Genomic DNA, 26,667 nt, shown 5'->3' with positions numbered 1-26,667 from the left:
TTGCTGTTTAATGAGATTTTGTGGTTGTTGCCCTTTTTTTGTACTGAAATTTTGAAAATATGAAACTGCTCATCTATATAACGGGAAAAAAAAGAATTTTTTCCTCTTCAGAATGAATTAATTTTAATCATCTGTATAGCTGTGATATTAAAAAACATTTTACCTCCAGAAATGCTCTAGATAAGATCTTCTGATTAGTGTAGATTCCCAAAGAAGTGATTTCTTCCTTTCAAACACAATAGCATTTTATGTACCTCGACTTAGATCACTATATAGGACATTTGTTTTCTGTTATGTTTAGAGTTAAAATATGGCATTGATATTTTAATATTTGGTGAAAGTCTACATGTAACCTCTACCAGATGTATTTTAAATTATTTTCTGAAGGACTGAAAAAGTAATGGGGCCAGCTAGATGTTATTGGCCTTTCGCTAACCCTCAGATACAGCTTTCCACTTGTAATAATCCAAGCTGCTTAGACTTCTTTCAGTTTAACACCTTGGCCACATTTCTGTAAATTTTAATGCATTCAGTTTTTTTTTTTCCCTTCAACTTTTACATTAGCTCTAAACATAAACTTATTTATTTATTTTTTTTGCCTTTTAAAAAGCATTTTTGTTGTATTCATCACACAAATCTTTACTGAGTGCCTACTGTGTGCCAGCTCCTGCATGGCCTGTGGATGCACTGATCAGCAGCACAGCCCTTCACTGAGCTTACAAACAGACACCAGCCTCCACCGTCCACCTGCTCGCTCTATCACTAGGCTGAGAGCAAGCCAAGGGGTCAGAAGCACAAGTTGTGTTCTCTGTACCTCATTCCATTTTCCATTGTGAAGCAGCCTGGGCTTAGTGGACCTGGGACCCTTCTCTAGCCTTAGCACTTAGAACCATTCTGACCCTGGAGAAGCTACCTGAGGACTCACACTCCCCACCAGCTCCTTATCTCCCAGTAGAAGAGAAGAATCTTCACTTGATAGGCTTGTTTCTAGGATTTATGTGCATTAATAGAAATGACAACTCTTCCCACAACATCTCACACATGTGGTTGGTCCTTAACGAAATGACACTTGAGTGTGAATGATGATTCCTGCTATTTCAGTGAAGTTTGGGTGAAGAGACAGAAAGAAGCAAAAAGACATCACCTAGAATTCCTGTTGTGGCTCAGCAGTAATGAACCCGACTAATATCCATGAGGACACGGGTTCAGTCCCTGGCCTTGCTCAGTGGGTTAAGAATCTGGCATTGCTGTGAGCTGTGGTGTAGGCTGGCAGATACAGCTCTGATTGGACCCCTAGCCTGGGAACTTCCATATGCTGCAGGTGCAGCCCGAAAAGACAAACAAAAACAAAAGCAAAAACCAGACATGGCCTAGTGGCTCTGACACTGACCCCGCAGTTGCTGGAAACAGAACCATCTTTTATTTCCTTGTCTCTTTAATGGTCCGGAGAGTGGGCTTTGGAGACAAGCAGGCTAGACCTGATGGGGATCCTGGTTGCCCTGCATACCAGCTATGGGCTCTGGGGCAAGTTAGTTAACCCTTCTGGTCTCGGCTTCTCATTTGTAAAAATCGGGGTGACAATTATACATCATAGGGTTGCTTTGAGAATAAATGAGATGATGTATTTTTGATATTTAATAAGAAGATAGTGCCTAAAAAGGAAACATGCAATAGGAATGTTTTGTTTTGTTTTTTTTAACTATTTACATGCTTTTACTGTTTTATTCTTTTTTTTTTATCATTGCTGTTATTATTAGGCCTTAGAGGTTTCCTTGGGCATAGACCTTTGTGAGGATGTAGCCTTGATCTACAGGCATGAGGATGCCTTTTTAGCAGAGACTTAGGAACTTCTAAAAATAAAAGTTTATCTAGAAAAATAAATTTAAAAGAAACTGTTTAGAAATATCCTTTCTCGCATTAGAAAAGTGACTTAAAACCATTTTCTCCTTCTTATAGGCCTAAATATTAGGTGTAAAATAATATAGCGATCAATCATAGAAAACTTGATTTAGTATATAGAGGATTTTCATAAGAGCAGATTGCTTATATTATACAACTGATTTGAGTGCATTAAAAAGCATTTTATTCTTTCAGTCTCTTTTTTCATTCGTTGAATTATTTCTGCTCATTTTAAAAGTATTATCTGGGAGTTCCCTGGTGGCTCAGTGAGTTAAGGATCCAGCATTGTCACTGCTGTGGCTCAGGTCCAGTCCCTGGCCCCAGAACTTCCACATGACTCAGAATAAATCAATAGTAACAATTATTATTTTTGTCCCTTACAGGTAAACCCATCTAATCACAGACTCTTGTTTGAAGTATTTGATGAAAATAGATTGGTAAGTGGTTCCTGATTTTTAATTTTTGCTTCATTTTTTAAAAATTGAATTTTCAGAACATCTTTAAAAAGTCTATTTGTGTTTTATTTCTCACAGCATACATGTCCCTCAAAAAGACTTATTTTTGTCCCATTACTAGTTTAATGTTCGTAATTCAAACAAACATTTTTGTGTGGGTAGGACAAAATTTATTTGTACCTGTGTAAGTTTTTAATCATAGTTAATATTCATGACCATCACACTGGTGGTATATCAAGCCATATATGCTTATACTCCTCTGTTGGGGATACAAAGAGGTGGGCAAATCTCATTACTCATGGAAATAAACCTTTCAGGATTTTTATATGTAAGCCAGACTTTGAGACTGTGACACGTTCAATAGTGAATCTCTTTGGGATGACAAAAATCTAATTAACAGTATATAGCAAAAAGTGAATCTATATGTAGCAGGTAAAATTAAGCTGTATTTTAAAAGCGGTGCTTTCTCAAGGGAAATTCAAAGTAAGTACCTTCAAAGAACCAGAGGTATGCCTAAGGCATAAAACTAGTACTAATTATGTTGTATAGATTATAGGTTAAAAATACTTATATATGGTTGCCTGCATGAGGCAAATTCAAGTTTTGCTTTTTGGAACTTTCTGGAATTTTTTTTCTAGATATTTTTGATTTGCAGTTGGTTGAAACCGTGAATGCAGAACCTGCAGATGTGGGGGGGGGAGTCCAACCATGTATTAATTGCTTAAAGGAAATGTTATTATGAATCCTTCCTTCTGCAGAAGTCACCTGAAACTCCAAGTTTTTGAATAGCTTGAGTTTAATAGAATATTTAATCTGGAGGATGCTTATAACACAACTCATTTAATTCCCTGTCCTTGCGTGTGAGAGAACTGAGATCTAGATGTAGATGAGATCTTGATGTAATTACATACCTGCCTGTCTATTAAGTCTCAGGCCATTGGTGGTGAATAGCCAGGCCTTTAACCCTTAGTATTGAACCTAGGAGTATATTTGATCTCCTATGCCTGGAATTATTCTCCAAATTAGAAAGCAGCAGATGCTGGCCTACCATCCTGATATATTTTCTATTCAAATATACGGATTCTCGGCGGCTTTGCATTGAACTCGACGTTTTATACCTTGGGTGATGCTTAGTAGTACTGAATAGCTAAATCAGTTTTGCCCGGTGCACGAAGTTATTTTGCTGTTAAATCAAATGAGAAATTCTGCTTGAGGGTATAGTTCTTGGTGCTCCATCTCCTGTCCAGAAACACCGATTGGGCAGAGTTCAGCAGAGTCCCAGAGTCCACAGATGCAGCCACAGATTAATCCTTACTCTCTCTTTTATTGTGTCTTACAACATTTCTTCAAGGTGAAGAAATGGTCAGCTCTGTGGAAAAAACTGTCTCTTGTCAGATGTGTTTTAACTCATTTAACTCTTCTATTGAAAGAAATTCTCTGTAAAAAATGTTTCCCATTTCCCTTATCTAAAAGAATCACTGTTGTTGAGATGACCTTGCCATGAGCCTAAAACTTATACTTCCAAGCCGAATAGGACTTTGAATGCAGAGCTCTAAGAAATCTCATGTGAAAGTTTATCTGAAAAACTGTGTTTTATATACCTAGCTTTGCCCCAGGCCGTCTGCATCCTTGTTACTATGCGTGAATGCTGCTGCTGGTGGTTTTTTCTTTGTTGGCTATTAATCCAGCAGAGACACTACGTGACTATAGTGGTACTTGGAAGTTTTCACATTAAACAAACTAGCTTCCATTTCTCTCATAGAGATCATTTTTGGCATTTAAAACACATGCCTTTAGAAAACAGGTTTGGATGTATATAAACACAAGGTTAATCCTCCACACTCTGGACTCCGGAGCTGTTGACAAAGTCAACATATATTAAAATAAACTTTTTGTCACTTTTTGCAGCTTGGTATTCCCACATCCCTTCCCTTCTTACTCCCTCCTAAATAAGCCTCTTTGTTAATAACTCGTGTTTCAGGACAATGAAAAAGAGTATGTTTAAAACACACAGAATATATCCAAGTTAGCTACAAATCCGATGACAGCTTTTTGAACGTGGACTTTCACTTTTATTACTTAGGTCTTTTTTGACCCTTCACAAAAATGTCAAGATTCTATGTTTCCCAACTGGGCTGATATTGCTGGCTTCTTACTGGAAAACAGTCAGCCAGCTCCAGTCAGCCTTTTTTTTCCTGCATGGTATTGAAATTAACTTATTACAGAAACCACATGCATACCCTTTAATTTTCCTTCCCCTTTTTTTGGGGGAGGGGGTATTGTTTTCTCTCCTATCTGGCATATGGGAGAGAATGTTTTCTCCAGCTGGGTTCTTTTTCTCTGGTCACTAACATGTCCGAGAATCCTATTATGTGTGAGATGGTGTGCCGCCAGCAACCCCCTCCCCCATCGTTTAAATGAAAAACGTCTAACCAGAGGCAGACCACTGCTGAGGAGTGTTGTAAGCGGTGCCCCTTTCCACTTAGCTATTTTGTTACTTGTAGGTCATGGTCTAATTATTTAGCATTAAATGGCGGGGTGTGTAATCGTATTTATAGTACGTTTTATTAGTTTGCATTCCATCATGGTAGTGTGGTGATATCATAAATAACAGGGCAACATAACATCCGATTGCTGGAGAAAGGGTTTTCCTGCAGCCCCGGCATTTTTACTCAACAACGTTTGGTTTCGTGGGAAAGGTGGTGGGGTAGGTGGGGGAATACTATGGGCGCTTTTCTGTGTTAGGAGCCCGGTCTCTCTCGTGCATTGGTTGGAGAGTCCCAGGGCCCTGCTTGGTTCAGAAAGAAGTGTCCTGTGAGCGCCAATGCGGTTAGATTTATAGCAGCATGGCTCGGAGTGCGTTTGCTGCCTTAGTCAGCTGTGAGAGCTCCCTGCTGGGGCCACTCCTGTCTGATGGAAAAGCAGCAGCTGGGAAGGTGCTGTTTCAGGCTCTTGCTGTTTAAAAAAAAAAAAAAAGAGAGAGAGAGAGAGAGAGGGAGAGAGAGAGAGCGCGCGAGAGGGGGGAAAACTTCTCTAAGTCCACAAGCTGGCATTGGAGGGGGAGACAGCGGTCATGTGGTTCTGGCCATCCTACCCTCTGTCACAGTGCGGATGAGAGCTTTTTGCTCTTATCCAATCATGCCTGGAATGCCGCTTGCCACTTGGGTTATTTCTGCTATCTGTCGCTCTTAGTGCCGCAGTGCTAAAGGTTTGGCAGATGGGACACTTTTTCTTGGAGTTTGTGTCTTTGGTTTTTGACTTCTGGCAGCGCCGGGCTTGTTGTTGCCGCTCGCCCTCTCCCTCCCTGGCCCTCTGGGCACCATGGCCCATCGGCTTCGGTTTCATTTTGGCTCTGGTCGCAGCAACACAGCCCCCGAATCAGAGATCCTAGACCAGGAGAGAGAAGACGACTTTTTCATGGCATTCCACACGCTCCCGCGGAGGAGCGGCCCTCACCCCTTTGCCTCTCATGGAGCGGAGGATGGCGGAGGTGGCCTGCAGGCAGGCGTGGGCGCGCTGAAGCGCAGCTCGTCCATGTTCATCCCCCAGCTCCTGAGCCCCGTTGACACGCGGCCCACCCGGAGTTCATCCGTGCAGATCTCGCTGCAGCGCAAAGCTGCCGACGGGGCCCCCGACGGGTGCGGGCCCCCCGAGGGCCTGGACGGCGACGTGGGCTCAGTGCCTCGGAGCGGCTGCTCTGAGACCCCGGAGCCCAAGAGCCTCGAGAATCCCTCTCCCGGGGCCGCCAGGGCTCCGGGCCCGCAGGTCAACGGCACGTGTGGCCGACGAGCACCCGGTCTCACAGCCCCCGATGGCCGCGAGGAGGCCAAGCCTTCGATCACCCAGGGGCCCGAGGGCAGCGGAGGACTCCGCATCCAGCACCGCGCCTCCAGCGCGGATGTGCGCCAGGTGAGGCTGACGCCCTTCGGGGCTGACGGCCCAAGCAGCTTGTCGGCGCAGGAGCCCAGGCGCTGGTCCCTGCAGCACGTTCCAGATGCTTCTGGAAGTTCTGGGAAGCGGTGTTTTGTCTTCCAGTTGCAGCAGCCTCAACCCGGTGTGCCAGGGCTGGGTGGTGACTTCAACTTCGGGTTCACCGGCACCAAGGGGGACAGGTTGGTGAGGTATCCCCGCATCCGGCTAGAGAGGAGCACCTCGTACCCCACGCAGCCCCGAGCAGAGCGCGGGAGCCCCACAGAAGAGCACGGCCATCCAGAGACACCACCCCGGGGCCGCAGGGTGGCTCCCGAAATCCACAGGACCAACTCCGTGGAAAGGACGCCGCAGGGTCAGGGCTGCACGTTTAAGATCAGGCAAGATCAAAATGCGGGGCAGCAGCATTTCAGAATTCTTGTGACTCGGGGGCCAGAGGAAGCTCCTCAGAATCCCGAGGAGAATAACGCCTCCTGCCCTGGTTCCTCAGGAGCCAGCGCCCCGGTAAGTTAGTGTGCGTTTTCCTGCAGTGGCCTGTCGGCAGGGACTGATTCAAGTTCAGCCGACTGATTCTGCAGCGTAATTAAAATAAACTCCATACGCCTCCCTTCTGGGAGTTTCCTTGCTTTTGGCCAGAGTAACTTAATGTTTGGCCGAGTTCTGGGACCATGATTTGTGGTCCAGCCTTTGGTAGAGGTCCATGAAACTAGTTAGCATTTCAGAAAATATCATTTCCTTAGGTCCTCAAAGTCAGACAGCTCTGTTTTGAAAACCCAGACACAACCCCTTCTGCTCTTTTCCTCCCTTCTGAATAAAAGAATTTTTAAAACATATCACTTTTTAAGTGAAACTGCAGGGCCCCAACATGTTGATGTTGGAAGTGCATTTAAAAGCTGCTTGCATATGAAGCCTGTGACAACACTTGCTTTTTAAAAATTATCAGTTCTAATAGAGAGAGAGAATTTTGTGTTGAACTTATCTAGTCACTTAATAATTAAGGGTATGCGAAGTTTGACCAGTTCTTCCTAATGGCCTTTTAGCTGTGGAGGGCTGTCCCTTGTTATGTAAGTTATGGTCTTTGTTGTTGTTGTTGTTTTGTCCCATTAAGTAATACTGAACAAGGGGAGTCACGTTTGTGGGACAGGAGGAAATGTGTTTTTCAAGCAGTTTGGCTTATGGGCCCAGGCAGGGCGAAACTGATTTGGGAACTTGTTAATGGTCAGATTGCACAGTCCTGCAATTTAACACGGCCCACTTGAGTGTCTAAGCTGGGCTGCTGTATATAGAATAGTAAGTGCCCTGTCTCCAGCTGTGGAATCAGAAGCCCTGCAACAGATTTTGGCCTTTATTGCTCCTGTGTTCTTGCTCTCTCCCTTTCAGTGAAATGGAGTACAGAAAGACAGCTGCTAACTCCAGCAGGCAAATGATGACTCTGCAGCTTTCATAGTTTGTCATGGGATGAAAAGTTCCATCGGTTAGCTTTTTTTTTTTTTTTTTTTTTTTTTTTTTACTAATAATCACTAGGCACTAGGCTCTGAGTGCTTTATTTTTAAAGGACAGGCTCCTTGTGTTTTGAATGGGTTTTTTTCCTTGAATTCCCTGTGATTGCTGGTTTGAGGCTATGACAGTGAAATGTCTAGGAGACTTTTTGTTTGGGTTTTAGTTACCAGTTGTGACTTTTCAAAGTGGTTGGCTGAGTATGATTGTGGAATTATAGTGTCTTTTATTATTTTGTGTTGAGGAATATTTTTGGCCACTTGAGTAAAACTTCATCAGTGCTCCATCGTTGGTTTTCACCATTTTAAAGGCGTAATCAGATGCTAAATTGCAAACATTACATTTTTCTAACGATTTCTTCTTTTTCCTTCTACAAGCCATTTTCTTTTGTTATCTCTAGTTCCTTTATTAGAAGATACCTGAGTGCATTGTCTTGGTCTGAAGTGATACCATTTTTATGCAGGGGTACCGATTTCCATAACATTTTGATAATAGCTACTAACCTTCAGCCCAAGAACGTACCATCACAACAGGTGTAGGCTTCAATAGACATCACAGCTCCATGCTGAATTTGGACCACCTACCACGTGGAGATTGACGAAACATTTCCAAAAGTTTGGACAACTGTTCAGTTATGTTATCAGAAATTTAAATCATTTTGCAGTTAATGTTGAGGACAAATGGATTTATATAATTATAGTCTCATTTGGCTTGAGGTTCCTCATGTAATTGTAAAACAAGTAGAACGTACCAAAAATTATGTAGTTTACATACAAAGACTGTTCTAACCTCCAAGGGCTATTACAGTGGAAAACAGATTTCTTCAAATTTGGAAATGAAAGCTCTGGAATAAAGAGCTTTTCTTAGAGAATATGTTTCATCTAGTGCACAGTAGTTTTTATTTTCATATTTGTATTTTTGTACACTTAGAGAAATTTGTAAACAGTTGGCGGGAAGCTGGTCTTTTTTCAAGCGAAAACCTGTTTTTTTCAAGAAGCAAAAACAAAACTTGGTGGCGTAACAAAACTGCCTGCTCCATTCAACACTTTGTACGTGTTTCACTCCGGCAGAGATGTTAAGTGCGGGCAGCAGCTGCCACAGCCTTATTTATCTTGAGGGAAAACATTCCCTTGGGCGTCTACAGTCTGGCTGCCACCAAGCGTTTTTGATGTTTCACATATCTGCTGCTTTGGTCAGAAGGGCATTTTCGTTACTATTTTACATGAAAAATCGATTACGGTCTGGTTTTTGAGTAACGTCAAAAAACATTTCCCGATTGGGAAAAGCATTCAAGCTTCCTTTTGCGAATGTGCTTGTATTTCATGATCTATGCCTTAGACCTTATTCCAGGGTTGCCTCCGTGAGTAATTTTCTCTGTCTCTGCCTCCCAAACATCCTGTGGTGAGTAAATCTAAAATGCAACGTCATTCTAAAAAATGCTGATCAGATTCCTAGAAAAAGATACATCGGGAACCCCTGTGATCATAGATGTCCCACCTGGTCTGACACCTCAGTAAAGTAGAAAGGATGCTTAGAGTTATAATCAGTTATAAGTTTTCAGAGTTCTCACAACGTATTGGTTCCATTTGTGGCATATTAATGTCATTTAATGAGTAATTGATTATCTTAGTGTTTTGAGTTCTTTGGTTTGGTTATGAGCTTCTTAACCATGTGATAATTACTCTGAGGCAATGGGATCACTGTTTACCAGCATCAGCGTCCCCTTTCAATAGGCTTTCCTACATAATAACTGCCAGGCTCTGCATTTTATAAGTTTCAGGAGCCAGTTTTCTAATCCCATTACAATGTCATTAAGTGTTTAAGGTCCGCTGTGTATATAAGCTTACACCGGGTGCTGGAAAGTTTCTGGGACTATCTCAGTTTCTTGCTGACAGAATTCATAATGTAAACAGAGTTAGGGCCCCGAGGGCCTGGGCAGGGCAGTGGGGGTGGGGTGGCAGAAACCTGTGTCCTGACACTCCATGAACTTGCTACCCCAAAGGCATTTTCCTTCTCTACTTCCTTTCCAGGTTCTGTGAGTTCTTTCTGTGCCCTCTCCATCGACATACACTTCCCAGAAGTAGTGTGGCAATTTTTTGTGATTAAAAATTCATTTTACTGAAGGACAAAGGAACCCCAAAACCCTTTTTGTCTGGGGGGAGTTTTAGTTTGCATCTCTTCCAGAGAAGGTGATGAGACTCTACAGAACATTTTTGACATTAGTGTTAGTTGGTGCCTCTTTTTTACCTTAAAAAATAATTCTGGGAATGTATGTGCAAACCACCCCCTTATTTAAAACCACCACCACCACATCGCAGTGGATGAGAAAAAACTAGTGTTCCTTTCATTGACTTGGTTTCTGCTTGGATTCTGGAAACCTTTCCCCCCTTGGATATCTCTCTTATTGGGATCATATACCAGAATATCCCAATATGACATTACTTGAAATTTGAGCTTTCAAGGATGTTTCGAAAAGCGCAGGTGGTGACATTGGTGAGTGAGTATACACGCAAATGCATAAGACTTGCAGGTGATCACCCATGTGTCTATAGCATTCCACGCTTTGAAGAATGCCTGCCTTTATTTCATGTAGTCTGTATAACCATCCCACTGCCTCACTCAGCCTTCCCAACCATCATGTGAAAGTGTTCTTTTACTGTTTCAGGTGAAGGCATGTGACACTGTCACTGGGTATGGTAACTAGTATTCTATCGCTCTACCATTTTGTATGTATATAATGGGAATTTGAAAAATATGCATATCTTTGCCCAGTGGAAGAGCCCGAGTAGCCAAAATGCAGTCTAATACTTTCTGTGATATGATATTTTAATGCTAAAATTGTGGAGATGGTCACTCCACTTGCTGCCTTGGATCACTGGCCCAGTGGACAGGACTGAAGATTCCTGATCTCTCCTGGGGGGGTTGGATGTCCTCTATGAGCATGCCACCTCATCAGTGAAAAAAGAGGCTAAAAATGTTGTCCAACTCATGGGTTTATGGTGAGGTTTAAATGAGGTGTTGTGTTGGTTTTTTTCTCTCTTTCTCTCTTTTTTTTTTCTTTTTGTCTTTCGTCTTTTGAGGGCCGCACCTGCAGCATATGGAGGTTCCCAGGCTAGGGGTCTGATTGCAGCTGTTGCCGCCAGCCTATGCCACAGCCACAGCAACGCAGGATCCAAGCCGAGACCAAGACCTACACAGCAGCGCCAGATCCTCAACCCACTGATCGAGGCCAGGGATCGAACCCACAACCTCATGGCTCCTAGTCAGATTCGTTTCCTCTGAGCCACGACCGGGAACTCCAGTTTTTTTCCTTTCTTAACCAAGTATCCATAACATACAAATCTTTCTCCAAGGGAGGTAGTTAGGTTAAGTGTGACCATTCAGTTTGGTTTTTGATTACACGGCATTAGACACAGGGCAGCATCCATTTAAGGCATACCTGGAAATGTCTACTTTAGTAACTAGGTTTGATATCCTTTGTGCTATCGTCTCATCTTTTCCTGAGTATTCTCCCCTTGGATCATTAGTATCATAGAGCCTTAACATTGCCCTGTGAGGATGCAGTTCTTGAAAAGATTTGAATGCGTTTGTGAGCTGTGCATTGCAGCTTAATTTTATTTGTTCAATTGAATTTTGAAACTTAAAAATATTTATTTCAGACATGTTGTATTTTGGCCATGCCCTTTTGGTTCTGTTTTGACCGTGTCATGTTTCCAGTTAAGTTCACTTTTCCTTCCTATAAAGGCCATTGCTTTAGAGTAGCAATCTAATATAGTCTGTACAAAATTTCCACATTGTGTGGTTTACAAATGAAGGTAGAGTAGGCCTTATTGGTTTTCGTAAATGCTACAGCTGCTTCTCTTGGCTAAACTTGGAGGCAGAGTGCTAGGCCTTGAAATAAGTCTGTAATTTTTATAATGCACGCTCACAGGAAAATTGTTCTCTCTCCATGAAAGTTCACAAAACCAGAAGAAATTTACTCCATGTACAAATTATCTTATATTAAGTTAGTGTTAGGTGTCTCTGTGGTTGATGGTTTAAGATTAGTCAAGGCTAATCTAAATGGTAGTTTATTTGCCCAAATTGAAACAATCAAGCAGATTTTTTAATAAAAAATAATCTTATTTTTACTACCAAGATGGATTAATGCCCTAAATACATTGACCTTTCTGTAACTCCTAATGATACTACCAACACATTTGCAAAAATGAGGAAAAAGTAGGAAATTCATGGAAGGTGTTGAAACTGTTGACCGAATGCTCAAATACCAAAATATCTAAATTTCCACTCTGAATGCCAGTAGCAGCTCAGGAAATCCAATCCAGAATTGGCCAGTGGTTATTCAGAGGTTTAGTATCCGGTCTCCTATCATCCAATTCCCTTGATTCATTCCAGGCAGTGTACTATTCCGTGGCTGACACAAGAGAACACGCCCAGGCAGTCCACCTGCTGTATGTGCCCAGCTCCAATTTAAGGAGGAAAAGGGCCAAAAAGGATGGAATGTTGAAAATAATAGCTAAAATACGCATTGCAGGAGGTTGGTTATTTTTCTGGGCAGCGGGAGATTATTGAAAGATTGTTACAGTTAATCTCACCTCAGTATGTATACATCACGGATGTATATGCCTCCCAGTCGGTTTTCCTTTTTGAACCTCTTGTTTATTTTTTGGCTGCAGCTTACTTGGGCAAATTGAGATGCAGAAGGAATCTAAGAAAATAAGTCGGTGAAACAGGTGGCCAGCCATGAGTGGGCCTGAATTAAATCGTCACTGTCTTGCCGGTTTTATGCTGTGTCCTGAATTGACATCATGGTGGTCTCTAGGCATCCCCACGTTTTAACAGGAAGTTTAGCTTTCAGGATGGAGGATGAAGTAGATTGAATTTCAAGAAGCCTGCTTTTTATATACCCAGGTGGTTTTAGAACCATGGGCTGTTCTGATGCCTTTGAATAGAGTGCTCCATATGAAGCGAAAGGTCATAAAACAAAATGAAAGTATCATAAATTGGGTTAGAAGGGACCCTGCTGTCTGGTTCCACTGTTGTGGCCACACTTAGTGTTCAGATACTTTGTAATGGTTCCTTTAGGTGTCTGCCTGAACTACCTATTCTCTGAAACAACTCAGTGTTTGTTTTAGTGTCAAGTATTGCACGATATACTTGGTGAGCAGAAACTGAGGAAATTCCTCTGGGGAGGAAAAGACTAGTGTTTCCCCAAGCAAATCTGCCCTTCAGGGTTTACACAGCCTTCTCTTGGGACTTAATTTTCATTGATCAAGGTAAGTCAAATGGCATTTACTTCTCTCATATAGTAACTCTGAGAAATCTATCCAATCCATGATCTTTTATTATGTTGCTTACCTCTTCATGGGAGGCTGGAATGGGGTAGGAACGTTATTATCTTAAGTATTTGATGATTCAGGTAGTTCAGTTGGTTTATAGTTTCTTCCTCTGTGGATCAATCCAGGACTGACAAACTTTTAAAATATATTTAATGACCCACATATTAGCATACATCATCCATTTCTTTGAGAGACTTTTGAAAGCTTCAAAATCATACTTGTCGAGATTTTTTTTTTTTTTCGTATTCTTTAAAAATACGTGACTAGGTATTTGACTTGAAGGGTGACAGCTGCTGTGGTTCAGATTTTTTAAAATGAGTTGAATGGGAGTTCCCATCGTGGCTCAGCAGAAACGAATCTGACTAGTATCCATGAGGATGCACGTTCCATCCCTGGTCTCGCTCAGTGGGTTAAGGATCCGGCATTGCTGTGAGCTGTGGTGTAGGTTGCAGAAGCGGCTCGGATCCGATGTTACTGTGGCTCTGGTGTAGGATGGCAGCTACAGCTCCCATTCCTCCGATTCCACCACTAGCCTGGGAACCTCCATAGGCCATAGGTGCAGCCCTAAAAAGACAATCAGTCAATAGAGTTGAAATAAAAAGTTGAGATGGAGTAGAAATATTGAAACATGTACACTAAGCTCCAGCCAAAGAACCTAGCACTTCAACGTAGGGAGTTTTTCAGGCCAGGAGTTCTGTTGTAGGACTAATAGCTCTAACTTTCCTAAGGAGTTAGGTTGAGTGCAATACTAGCATGCCTACAGCATAGCCCTGGGTTCTTTCCAATTATTATTTTTCTCATGAGTAAAAGTGCCTTAAACTCTTAGTATCTATTCAATACATACTTACTGATTATGCTTTTCCACTTGAAAAAGAGATACTAAATTGTAATATATTCTTAAACATTTTAATGCAATTTTAATGTTTATTTAATCTCTTCATAGTCAAAGCCATTTTTTTAAAATCCTGATACAACAACATTTTACATATTAACCTATAGTATGAGGCTGCCGGGACGCTGTAGCAAAGGACAAGCGATGAATATAGTTTTATATAAACACAGCATGCCTAAGGGCTTGCCTGTACCCTCAGTTGCAATTACATCAGCAGGAGATGCTCCCGTATTCTGCAGTATGGTGGCACTCTTCCATGAATGTATGCAGGGGTCGTTTATGTTTTAGATTGAGAAACTTTAAAGAGCTGTGAGTTTCCTTAGGAGTTTTATAGGCCGGTTCCTTTCCAGTTTAAGGATGAGGAAACTTAGGGTATTTTTTCACAATTACTGAGATTATTTTTTTTATCTTGTAAGTGTGCAATAATCATTCTTGAATATAGAGCACGTAAAGTACCATTCTTCTTAAGGTTGGAACATAGGGCATCGGGAAGCCTGTTTGTAGAACTTTCTGTTCAGTGGACAGGACAGCTGAGATGAGGCACGTGCACCCAGCAGAGGCGTGGATTCACGGTAGCAGGCTCAGTGCACCTGCTGATGCCCAGCACAGGGGCATGATGGACAGGAGTGATGTTGTGAAAGGGGAAGATTGGAATTGGATCTGGAGAGGCGACCAGGATTTGTCTCAGTGGGTCAGTAGGAGGAGCTGTGTGTGAAAGACTCAAGGTAGAAACCACCAGTGGTGTGGTTTCTATATTTGTCCAAGAATTTCTTTAATCATGATTAGCAAATTTCAACAAATTGTTTTTTCATGTGAGGTGTTGTTGAAGAATTTGGGGGTGTGTTTATCAGCACAAATAGTTCCTCTCTTTCCTGTCACATGTGGAGTTGAATGAATTCCTTCCTTGCCTGCCTGCTTCCCACAGAGCTATTCTGTTGGTACCTGCCCAGGCCAAGCCAAGGACAAAGACAAAAATGGTGGATCCACACAAGAGTTCAACAGATGCCCGTCACTTTCATTGTAATATCATATTGTGGGGCCATAACTGGAAAAAAGGATGAGGAAGCTTTTTCTTTATAGGGTTGGACTCTGTTAACTGTTTATATGTACCCTGGAGAATTCATCCTGAGGAAGAGCTAAAGAAAGGAATATTCTGAGCATTTCTCTGCATTTCTTTCTGTTTGAACTATTGTAATACCAGAAAATATTAACTCTTACTCTGCGTTACAACATAGGGACTATTGTATTAATCATGTACAGTATATACACTTACATACTATATACATTCAGATTTAACAAATCAAATAAGAAAAAGGACCCACATTTCCATCACAGATTACTTATCTTCACTTAAGTGTGGATACTGTCATTGAATTCATAACATTGATTGAATCTAAAACCTAAACCCAGCACTAAGGTAAGTTAGAGATTTATCTAAATCTAGATTCTTAAATAATTTCATATGAAATGTTTCACACCGTAGAAGAAGAAGCAGTGTTTTAAAAATGACTATCCGACCTCAAAAGTGAAGGACGACACTTTTCCTAACCTGGGAAGCAAGAAAGGAAAAGGACATCACAAAGAGAGGGTGGACGGATTCGGCCATATGAACGTATTAAATTTCTGAACCAATAAAAAGCAGCTCAGGAAAACAACAGATGTGTTGTTCATAGTGATTAATATGATTTTCTCATACAGTATATCTTTTCAGTGTCTATGAGTTGACTTACATATTTTTACTAACAGATTTTTACCGATGTTATAAAACCTCTAGTAAATATTAGAAAAATCCTGTGGTTCCCCACTCTCCTGCTCCTCCTCTGCACTGCATGTGTGTAGTGTATGTAGGTATGTAGTGTCTGTGTGGAGTGTGTGTGGAGTGTATGCCTGTATGTAGCGTATGTATGTAGTGCGTGTATGTAGTGAGGTGGACGCTGGACGCGTATAGTGAGCTACTCAAAGGGATTAGCAATGAAGATGTCAGTGCATCCCCCACGTTGCACCACTTTGTACATTATGAAAGTGACAAATAACTAATACATAAAATTGGGAGAATTTATGCCTGAAATAGTATATTCCGATTGCTAGTGGGTAGTTTTCATGGATTTTAGAATGATGTTCATACATTTAAGTATTTTAAAAGGATAAAGTAAACTGTAGGTATTAAAAGTCTTGTGTTTTGGAATTTTACGTTTAATACAGATGAATTTACAAATCTAAGCAGAAGCCTTTATAATGAGATTATTGTTTTCTTTTTAAGTAAGTTTGTTTTCCATACCTTTACAAAGCAGAGGGATGAAAGTGTGTTTAAGATTACCACCTACTATTAAAGTATAATTTGGTGATGGTACAGTTATATCCAGGTATAAACCATTAGACTTTTTGGGAAATGAATGCTCCCTTAATCTTTCCTTCAGTATATTTGTCACCCAGAATTTTCAAATTTTAAATTTTCTTTTAAGCCAACATATACGTGAAATAGGTAAATTGAGGTTTTATATCATTATATTTTGCTTATAAAAACTCTAGTGTCATAAGACTGTTTCCTGAAGTTAACATAATTAAGCACTTTTAGGTGTTCCGGTTCTAATCATTAAGTGTTAATCCCCTGAATTTAGGTAGCCACTTAACTTGGAGCTTCATTTGCAATTTACAGAATATTGTCCGTAGTTCATATTTCAAAATCAAGTAGGCTAAAATTCCATTACTCTTCAAATGGAGACCTGTTCCTTTAAGAGGTAATGCTATAGAGTCAGTTATTAAAATATGACTGAAACAGTTCCCAAGGACTGAGACTTCCCCCTCTAGGAGGACCACTGGACAAGTGGTGTGCTATTGTTTTACACACACCTACATTTTAAACTTGGGAAGGATGCTTGGAGTTTGGGGGGTGAGGAAGGGATATAGCAGCTTTCTCTGTGCTCAAGAAGCCAATGCTTTATTAAGAAAAGGAGAATCACACAAATGAAACACAGTGGTTCAGGCAGCATGAGGGTGGCCCTTTTCCTTTAATGGTCTACTGCTCTCAGAGAGCTTCTGAACTAACACAAGAACACTGAGAAAAATTAGGACATTAAAATATTAACCTCGGGAGTTCCTGTCATGGCTCAGTGAAAAGGAATCTGAGTAGCATCCATGATGCAGGTTCAATCCCTGACCTTGCTCAGTGGGTTAAGGATCTGGCTTTGCTGTGAGTTGTGGTGTAGGTTGCCACCACAGCTCGGATCTGGCATTGCTATGGCTGTGGTGTAGGCCAGCAGCTACAGCTCTGATTTGACCTCTAGCCTGGGAACCTCCGTATGCCGCAGGTGTGGCCCTAAAAAGCAAAAAATAGAAATAAAAATAAATAAATAAATAAAATATTAATCTCATCTGTGGAACCCTGGAAGAGGGATCATATGCATTGACTGAGTACATTATTCATCTGGGGACCAAGATACTGCAGAAATTGTATAAAGCCCATTCTGTTGTAACTGTGTGTTGCACAACAGGCTGGTAAATCAGGAGATGAGTTGTTGGGACAGGAAATAGTGACCAGAAAGCCAGCAGACTGAGAAGATGGTGGACTAGTGTCCCAAAGAACCATCTTACCCATGTTAGAATCCAGTCTGCTTTTATAGAACAAAGAGGGGACTGAAGAGGAAGAATTTGAAGAAGAAAAAAAAAAAAAAGCTATAAAGCTATAAGTTGTTGCAGATCTTGCTCAGGTGTTGGAGACAAGATTCCCAGAGATGGGCCATTATGTATACTTAAGTTTATAGGCAACATCCCTTTGGTGTTTAAGTCCTAGCAAAATATATAGACTACAAAGATTAAAGTAAAAGAACCAGATCAACATGGAGTCAGATTTGTTCTTCCCTGTGACACTATGCCTCCCCAGAGCCAAAGGCAGGTGTGTCCAGTGGACAAGGAAGCCTATAAAAAGAGACTGGAAGGAAACAAAAAATACATCTTAGAGACCAGAGTACCTGGGGGCACACCTTCATCTAGAAGAAAAAATGTTTAGGGTCTCTTTACATCAAATATATGAGGAATTGGGGGGGATGGATTTTGTTTTTTAAATAACTGTTGGAAAAATCCATTGTCACACTCACTCCCCCACTCCCCTATTTGATACCGCCTTTGCTTTGAAGAACAGCCTTCATTTGAAGAGCTTAGTAATGAAGTTAATACAATGCAATCCCCAGTGTCTGTATCCTAGTCCTAGAACAGAGGGAAAGCAGACAGCAGGATTCCAGGTGCTGAGGATCTCTATTCCAGTGCCTTTGTTTTGTCAGAGTGTTTTGGAGAGAACTGATCTCAGGATGAAAGATACGGTTGTGTATTTCTGACTCATGGAATCATAATACTTATGTCTTTGCTAAAGCTTCCCTATTTCATATAGATGGAAATCTTACTGTTTGAACGAATGAGTGGGACCTCCCCAGTTGGGCTGCCTGGAGATTTAATAAAAAATCCTTTGTGATGTCACTAGTGGAAGAGATGATACTTATATTTTAAATGATTGGAGTGCCCACTGCATGCCAGATGCCATTCAAAGTTCTGGGTATACAGCAGAGAGCCAAAAAAGTCTCTTCCCCCATGCTGCTTACATTCTGGTGGTAGAGAAACAGATGAACAAAGTAAGTAGGTGTAAAAATCCTGTATATTGGATGATGATGAGAGCCATGGAGAATAGGGAAGGTGGATGCAGAACATTACATACACAATTGGGTGTACAAGGAGCAGTCAAGGAAGGCCTTCCTGAAATAAGAAGCAAGCCATGCAGATGGGGGGGGGCAGATCATTCCAGAGAGAAGAAAGAGCCCGTGCAAAGGTCTTAAGGTCCATGTGTGCTCCGAGAGTAAGAGGATCAGCACGGAGGTAAACAGGGCTGAAATGGGTGCAGAGGGATGGGATGGATGTGGTGGCTTTGAAGCCTGTGGTCATGGAGGTGGGTGGGTCCTAGAGGGAGAGGGCCATCGTGAGGATGTGAGGATGACAGGACAGAGAAAGAGGTGATCAGAGGAGTGACAGGGTCCCATTTTACCTTCATGACTCTCGCTGGCTCCTGTATGGGGACTGCAGGGCAGGAAGAGGGATAGTGGTGCATGTCACCTTAGTGGTGACAGAGTCTGGGCCCTGGCCTTTGCTGCTGTCCCCCTCCACACCTTTATTCCTCCAGATCCTAGGAACAGTCATCCATTTTCTCAGGAGTTCATCTAACCTCAGTACTTAGACTGTCAAACCTTAGTACTTAGACTGTCATTTTCATGTTGCAGTACCTAGAAAATGGGAAGCATTTATTCTCCTTAAGCAAGTGTTATTTCAAGATGCTTTCTGCTGCCTGTGTCATGGCAGGACGTGGGTGGATTTATTTTTGTAGTTTTGCACCAAGGAGTCTGCTTCTGATTTGCAGATTGCATTTATTATAAGGCATATTGTCCATTGATGAATAATGTGTGGGCTACAAAGCAGATTCACAGCTTTTAAAATAGCTCGTTTATCCTGCAAGCCTCACCCCCAGAGAGGCAGGCCCTTCAGAAGGGGTGTTCTGGAGCAGTGGTTTTTGCATCTGTTTTCCCTGGTTCCCGGGGTTATTGTTTTTGCCCTCCAGTTCATCATGTGTTTCCTTGATGTGCTGAGGGCTTAAAACACGGTACAGTCTCAGTTCATGGAGAAGAATTTTAAGTCACTGCTAAGGGAATAGATGCTCCTTTGTCTCAGTGACAGTTTCCCTAATAACGTGGGTGGAAACAAAGGGAAATACCAGGCATCATGCCTTGTGCTGACCTTCCTGTAGGCATCATGAAGTGGCCACAACCAATTTATCCTCATTTCTTTGAGGTGACCAACTAAGGCTTGTGCAGAGACTCTGAATTTGGAGGAGCTGATGGAGCCCCTCAGAGAATAGAAGTTCCATGAGACAGCCGGGGCCTGAGAACATTGTCTCAATCTCACAAACGGGAAGAAGGGTCACGGGCAGTGTACGAAAGTGGCTCAGAGGCACCTGCCTTACCAAGCGGAGCCCTGCAATCCTCTGATCTTTGCTCCCAGAACCCTGGGTGCAGATAGCTTTTCCCTTTGAGCAGGTTTATTTTGCCGAATATGTTGCAATCTTCCCTCAGTGGCCAGGTGGCATGTGATGGAATGCTGGTGTGTGTTGCCAAGCAAAACAGATGCAGGAAGATTTGCCTCGGGGGTAGGGGTGGAGGAGTCTGTTGTGTTGGGGGCTGGGTAGGACTAAAAGATACTTATCTGCAGAATAGAGGTCTGACTAAGGTTTAAGAAGTCATTGCTTCACAGCTCAGAAAATCTTCCTCGGCTCATGCAGGCATTTCCAGGCCTATGGAAAGGCCTGTTTTTTATTTTCTACCCTGTATTCAAAATAAAAAATCAGTACAGCAGGAAGAATTATTACCCTTCTGTCCAGTGCAAGCCACTGGTCATTAGATTATTTAATTTTATTTTCATGTTTGCTCGTTCTGCCTACTAATAGGTTGACTCAATAGAATGGAACCTGCCAAGCATAGTGCAGACTAGAAAAGTAGAATTTCACTGATTCTGGTTATTCAGCTCATTAAAGGACCCGGTGGCCAGGAATGAATGGATTGTGTGGGAGGTGAGGTATCCAGGTAACCCTGATATGCAGGCAAGGCTGAGAGCAACCAGTTTAAAGAGGTTAAAGCCAGAGTTCCCATCGTGGCTCAGTGGTAGTGAACCCGTAGTATCCATGAGGACATGGGTTTGATCCCTGGCCCCATTCTGGTATTGCCATAAGCTGTGGTATAGGTCACAGACGCGACTCAGATCTGACGTTGCTGTGGCTGTGGTGAAGGCCGGCAGGCAGCTGCAGCTCCGATTCAACCCCTAGCCTGGGAACTTCCATTATGCCACAGGTGTAGCCTTAAAAAGAAAAGAAAAATTTTTTAATAGAAAGTTAAAAAAAAAGTTAATGCTAGTGGCAACCTGGGTTTTGAATTAGTTAATAACTCTTGGTGTAAATACTGATTTAGTGAGTTTATTCTCACATGTTTTTTCTTCTTATCCCCAAATATACTTTTTTTTGGCTGGGCCCCTGGCATGTGGAAGTTCTCGGGCCGGTGATTGAACCTGTGCCCAAGCTGCTGCAATGACAATGTCGGATCCGTAACCTGCTGTGCCACAGGAAAACTCTCAAATATACTTTTTATTCTTTTATGCAGTGGCTCTTGCCAGAGGTTATGGGTCACTTTTTGTGGTTCAGTCCACAAAGTAAATTTCCATTCAGAGGAGGCTGTACCATACCTCTGCGTTAAAAGCAGCAGTGTTCCAGTTGGATATTAGCAGTGTGTTATGGAATAAAGCATATCTCCCAAAATAGCTTAGAGATGAATAGACTTCTCCTCAGTTTCCCACTGCAAGAAGTAAGTGAAAGTGGGATTCTAATTCTAGACTGACAGGACTGGTCTGTCCTGTTACATCTTACCTGCAAGTACGACTTTTCTCCAGGTAACTAAAGTTATCTTCCTTCTTTAAATATTAACTGCGTGCATTTTTGTGGCTTTTGAAAACATGTTGGCCAGGTGTCAGATTTTTATGATTTTGGAGAAATGGTAATACCTAGTTTCCTCTCTATGGTATTTCAAGCAGCGTATTAAAAATGCCAAGGACTGTAAAGGTTACGTGGGCCAGTGTCTCATTTTTTTAAACAGGAAAGAGTGTGGCTTGTTCAAAGGTACACAGGAAAGTGGTAGCAGAGCCAGATACCAGGTGGCATGATGCCCAAACCACTGTTCCTCCTGCAGTGCCCAGCACAGGGGATTGTTAGGTCTGCCTCCATCTTGGCCATTTGGAGCCTTTTGCAAATGAACTGTCCAAGGGTAGTTCACATAGTTCTGTTGCTTTGTTTCCTGCCTTTTAAGTGGATCGTTCTAGGGAGCTCCCATTGTGGCTCAGCAGGTTACAAACCCCACTAGTATCCATGAGGATGTAGGTTTGATCGCTGGCCTTGCTTTTTGGGTTAAGGATCCAGCATTGCTGTGGCTGTGGTATAGGCCGGCACCTGTAGCTCTGATTTAACCCCTAGTCTAGGAACTTCCATATGCCAAGACCCTAAAAAGAAAAAAAAAAGTATATATCAACCATTTATTTTAACTCCATGTTATCCTCACAGCCATGGATTATTATTAGTCATTCCTTATGTAAATTTTTATTAACAATTCCATCAGGGCTTAATAAAGTATATTACACACCTCATCATTAAAGCTCTCAGGTCACCTATGATCTTTGGGATGAGTTTGCTGCTTATTGTTACTTTCTCACTTCTCTTTCTCGTCAGATACCACGTGTAGCTATGGATATAGTAGCCTGCCTCCCTCTTCTCACCTGCTGAGGACTTAGAAGGTGTTCAGGCAAGATTGTTGGGGTTTTTTAATAAAGCAAGACTAAATAGGCTGAGAGTAAGGCCTAGGGTTGTTCTTTTTGAATAAAGTGCGTATGATCTGCCTTTGGTCTTTCTTGCCTGTTATCTTCTTTTCTTTGTCTCCGTGGAGCATATCTGGAATCAGATAGATGATATTAAGAGTTAAGTTTAGGAGTTCCTATGGTGGCGCAGTGGTTAACGAATCCGACTAGGAACCATGAGGTTGCGGGTTCGGTCCCTGCCCTTGCTCAGTGGGTTAAGGATCCGGCGTTGCTGTGAGCTGTGGTGTAGGTTGCAGATGCGGCTTGGATCCCGTGCTGCTGTGGCTCTAGTGTAGGCGGGTGGCTACAGCTCCGATTAGACCCCTAGCCTGGGAACCTCCATATGCCACGGGAGCGGCCCAAGAAATAGCAAAAAGACAAAAAAAAAAAGACAAAAGAGTTAAGTTTAAAAGAATTCAATGGGATAGAATCTAAGCCAGCTGTTTTGTATCGTTCTTGGTACATGTTAGTGCTTAATAAATGCTAACTGTTTTTATTATTCTCTCTGAAGAAGAAGCTGTAAATTCTTCACAGGTATTTAGGAATTGGATACCCTGCAAACTTATCAGCTGAATTTATATCCGCAAACACGTTTGTGGCTCATCTTAATGTTTACTGCTGTCTGGGTTTTGTCCTAATCCTCTTAGGGTTAATGAATTTTCTGCTGGACTGTATGGGAGAACCATGAAAAAAAAAGCAATAAAAAGTATTCTCAAAAAAGATTTTATGATTCACTGAACTACCGGGTGCCAGCAACTTTATGATTTTAAGTTAAAAGGCCTTTCAAAGCTTTGGTGGGTTTTTTTTTTTCCTTCTTTTAAAAGGCCAAACCAAGATCACTTTGTGATAATGGCTATCTTTCCCTTGGATGTAGTTCTGAAAAAGTTCTTTTCATTAAACCCAAACAGAATTGTCATAATTTAAAAGTTTCTCTTTAAATCTCTAAATTTTGAAAACCAAATTATAAATCAAGATATACAGTTGGTTGTAGATCAGTAATTTTTATCCACATGTAATTGTTATTTTATTCTTAGATAGGATAAAATTATAGGAATTGAGTAAGTAGTTTCCCTCATTGATTATCACATTTGTTTGATAATAGCTATTTAAAATGAGTCTTTATTTTTCTTTTTGTGTATTTTTCCCGTTTCATACTGTGTGCTTCTCTCTAATCTAATCTCTGAATTTCGAGAGTCTATTAATAAAGTGTGTGTAAAGAATTAGTTCTAATTTTGGATGTGCTTGAAATGAGATTGTCAGCAAATTACAACTTCAAACCTAGGATTGCAGTTTGTTATAGATTGGACATTGTCCTTGGTGTACAAGGTAAATTCCAAATGTATGAAAAATACAAAAACTTCACTACTTCTGTTATTTTTTTCATATATTAGACTTCTCTTATATACCTTTAAGATACTTAAAGGGTCGTATAAGATCATGGATAGTATTTCTCTCCAGACTTATATGTGTTAAGATTTTACAATATTAAATCTACTAGTAATTTGAGACAAGAAACTGAATCTTTACTGAGTAGTAACTATTAATTTACTAACCCCAAATCTCTAGGTTCTAGCTTTGAAATTAGCTAAAGTTCAGTGGTAAAGCTGGCAGGAACTTAATATTATTTAATTCAGCCTCCCTCACCTTTAACAAAGAAATAATTAATCAACCCCAGAGAGGTTATGTGATTGGTCCATTGTTGCTACCATTGTAAACATGAAAGCCAGCAAGGGGAAGTGACCCTTCTGAATTCCTCTTACATTCCAGGTGCTGTTCTAGAGATGCAAGTGCTGGGTAAGAGAGACATGGCCACTGCTCTTGTGAGGTTTAGACTCTGGCTACTGTCGTTAATGTGAACAGTAAAAAGACAACTAATAAAACAATTGAGTGTTTTCATAAGTATGTCAAAGGAGGTAAATAGGATGCTGGGACAAAGACAGTAATAGGGAGATCTTCTTGAGGAGGAGGACGCCCTCTTAAGAGCTGACTGTGAACCAAGGCCTGATATGTGACGTGCGAGCTGTGTGGGTGGAAGGGAGTCCAGGCAGAAGGACCTGCACCTGTGCACACAGAGTTGGGTGTGTGGGGAAAAGAGTTGGGTGCATTGGAGGAACTAAGAGGGACCATGGCCATGCTAGAGTGTGGTAAGTGAAAGGGATTAGTGATCTCGGGTGAGTTGGCCCCAGATCTTTTTTTTTTTTAATTCATTTTTATTTTTTCAGATCTTGTACGTCATAGAATATGTCCTCTCTGGACATCACATGGAGGCACCTCAGTAGATAAGAAAACTTGAGTTACCTCAGCTTCTGTGGAGCCTGGAAAAATAAAATTGCTCTTTTTAAAAATACGAATCATGTGATTTTCCAGAGGAAAAACAACGGTTAGCGTCTCATGTCACCTTTCAGATGTATAATGTGTCCCTTCCTCTGGTTGTTCCTCTCACAGATAATAGGAAGGCACTTTTTGTTTCCTTTTCAAAATTCTGTGCCCTGTATTTTGCCTCTGCTGAGATATTGTCAAAACAGTGCAGGCAGGACGTTAAGATCGCCTTACCTGTCTGTTCTTTCTTCTTTCTTTCTTTCCTTCCTTCCTTTCTTCTGAGTCCACAGTATGTGAAAGTTCCCGGGCCAGGGATCAAAACCAAGTCACAGCAGTGACCCACACCACAGCAGTGATAACACCAGACCCTTCACCCACTGGGCCACCAGGGAGCTTCACCCTGCATGTCTTTAGATTCCATCTTCATGTTTGAAATGTTTGCCAGAGAAGGGGAAGCTGTTTTTGTTTTCCATTTTGGGGACACTTCTGGCTTGTGTCCATTGTGCTGACGATGCCATGTGGTTGTTGATAGCTAGGTGCTGGGTGATGTATGTAGAGTTTGTGATCTCATAACAAATTGGACTAATGTACGGATCCACTTGAGGAGCACCTTGCCAGGTGCTCCATTTCAGACCAAGATGGTAGGGCTGTGTGACCACCAGTGAAGAGTTCAGATCTGGCCCTAAGACGTATCAGCATGTCCTTTGCAGAGTAAACACGGGAGGACAGTGTGGCAGAGGAGGATGACTGCAAATGTTTTCATCCCTCCCCCATCAAGAGGTAGTATTTCCCTTGAATCCCAGCTGGCCCTGCGAAAGCCGTGGCAATGGTGCTGGGCTGCTTCTGCATGGAGTCCGCATCCCGCCTTTGGGGAACATGTGCTTTCAGGATCTGCTGCCATGTAAAGAAGCTCAAGGTAGCTTCATAGAGAAAAGTTCCTGCTCTCCACCACTGCCAGCACAGAGCCCAGTAGGGGAGTGAAGCCTGGACGTTCCAGCTCCAGTCACCATCTAAGTGGCTTGTTGTTGTTTTTAAGCCCCTGCGTTTCGGGGTGGTTTGTTAGCAGCAGATCACCAAAAGCAACAGAGTTGTGGGGAAGTTAAACATTGCTTGTTCATCAGAGCCACCTCTGATAGGTAAGCTCAGCAGGGTGTGGGGCGGCACGGTGTTCAGACAGCTGTTTTCCCGGAAGCTGGAGGAGGGCAGGTGCGCACAGGATGGGCAGACCAAATACCTCAGGGATACACTTGGCTTAGACAGCTGAGAAACAACTGCCACAGCCCAGAGGAGTGGAGAGTGGGTGTCTTGCTATCGGGAATGGAAATACTCGACTTGAAGGGAAAAAGATGTGTAGTTTAAGGAAACCCATCATGTTTTTAAAAGTTGCAGGAGAAACATTCTTAGCCTAGGCCTGTACCAAGATCCAGTTATTTGTTAAAATTTAGTTTATAGGTGGGTGGTAAAGAACGGTTCAGTATAGGATGTTAGTCTTAATTTTTTCTCCTTCCAAATGCTAGTGAATTTCAGGGTCCAATAAAATTTCGTTGACTGTGTCCTCTAGGCTCTTGGAGCCATAGCAGTTGGTACAGGGTTTTTTGGGAGAAGGTGCTCAGGAAGCGGAATCAGTTGAGTTTCTATAGTAATTTGATTCATGTTAAATATAATTTAACTCTAAAGCAAAATCTGTTGTTACGTTTAAAGTCACAACAAACAACATTGGTTACAAAGCACACCTGTGTACTTTGTTGGCTTTTTCTCCAGGTCATGTGATTAACCACTACACATGCCTGTCTCAGACCAGAAAATGTTGCATGCAAAGAATTCCATGTTTCTTGAGTGATTTGTAAAGATACAAAGCCCAAGGGAGACATCCCGAGTGTGAAGGTGTGAGGCCCTGAGCAGCTTCCTCCCC

The 26,667-nt window shown here is 41.9% G+C and overlaps 1 protein-coding gene across 13 annotated transcripts in view; it reads left to right on the top strand.

Moving 5' to 3' along the window:
* NEDD4L (NEDD4 like E3 ubiquitin protein ligase) overlaps positions 1–26,667 on the top strand; it is a 370,570-nt gene that overhangs the window by 217,381 nt on the left and 126,522 nt on the right. For 7 of the 13 annotated variants that reach the window (XM_047767057.1, XM_047767056.1, XM_047767058.1 and 4 more), the window contains one exon: positions 2,283–2,336. In XM_047767057.1, coding sequence (XP_047623013.1) covers positions 2,283–2,336 — 54 coding nt within the window. Of the gene's footprint in view, positions 1–2,282; positions 2,337–5,368; positions 6,789–26,667 lie in introns of those variants that run through there. The other 6 variants (XM_047767054.1, XM_047767053.1, XM_047767051.1 and 3 more) reach the window with 3 other exon arrangements.

Source organism: Phacochoerus africanus, chromosome 2, assembly GCF_016906955.1.
Source record: "Phacochoerus africanus isolate WHEZ1 chromosome 2, ROS_Pafr_v1, whole genome shotgun sequence".
Lineage (NCBI taxonomy): Eukaryota > Metazoa > Chordata > Mammalia > Artiodactyla > Suidae > Phacochoerus > Phacochoerus africanus.
This window is presented reverse-complemented; position numbering and strand designations above follow the sequence as displayed.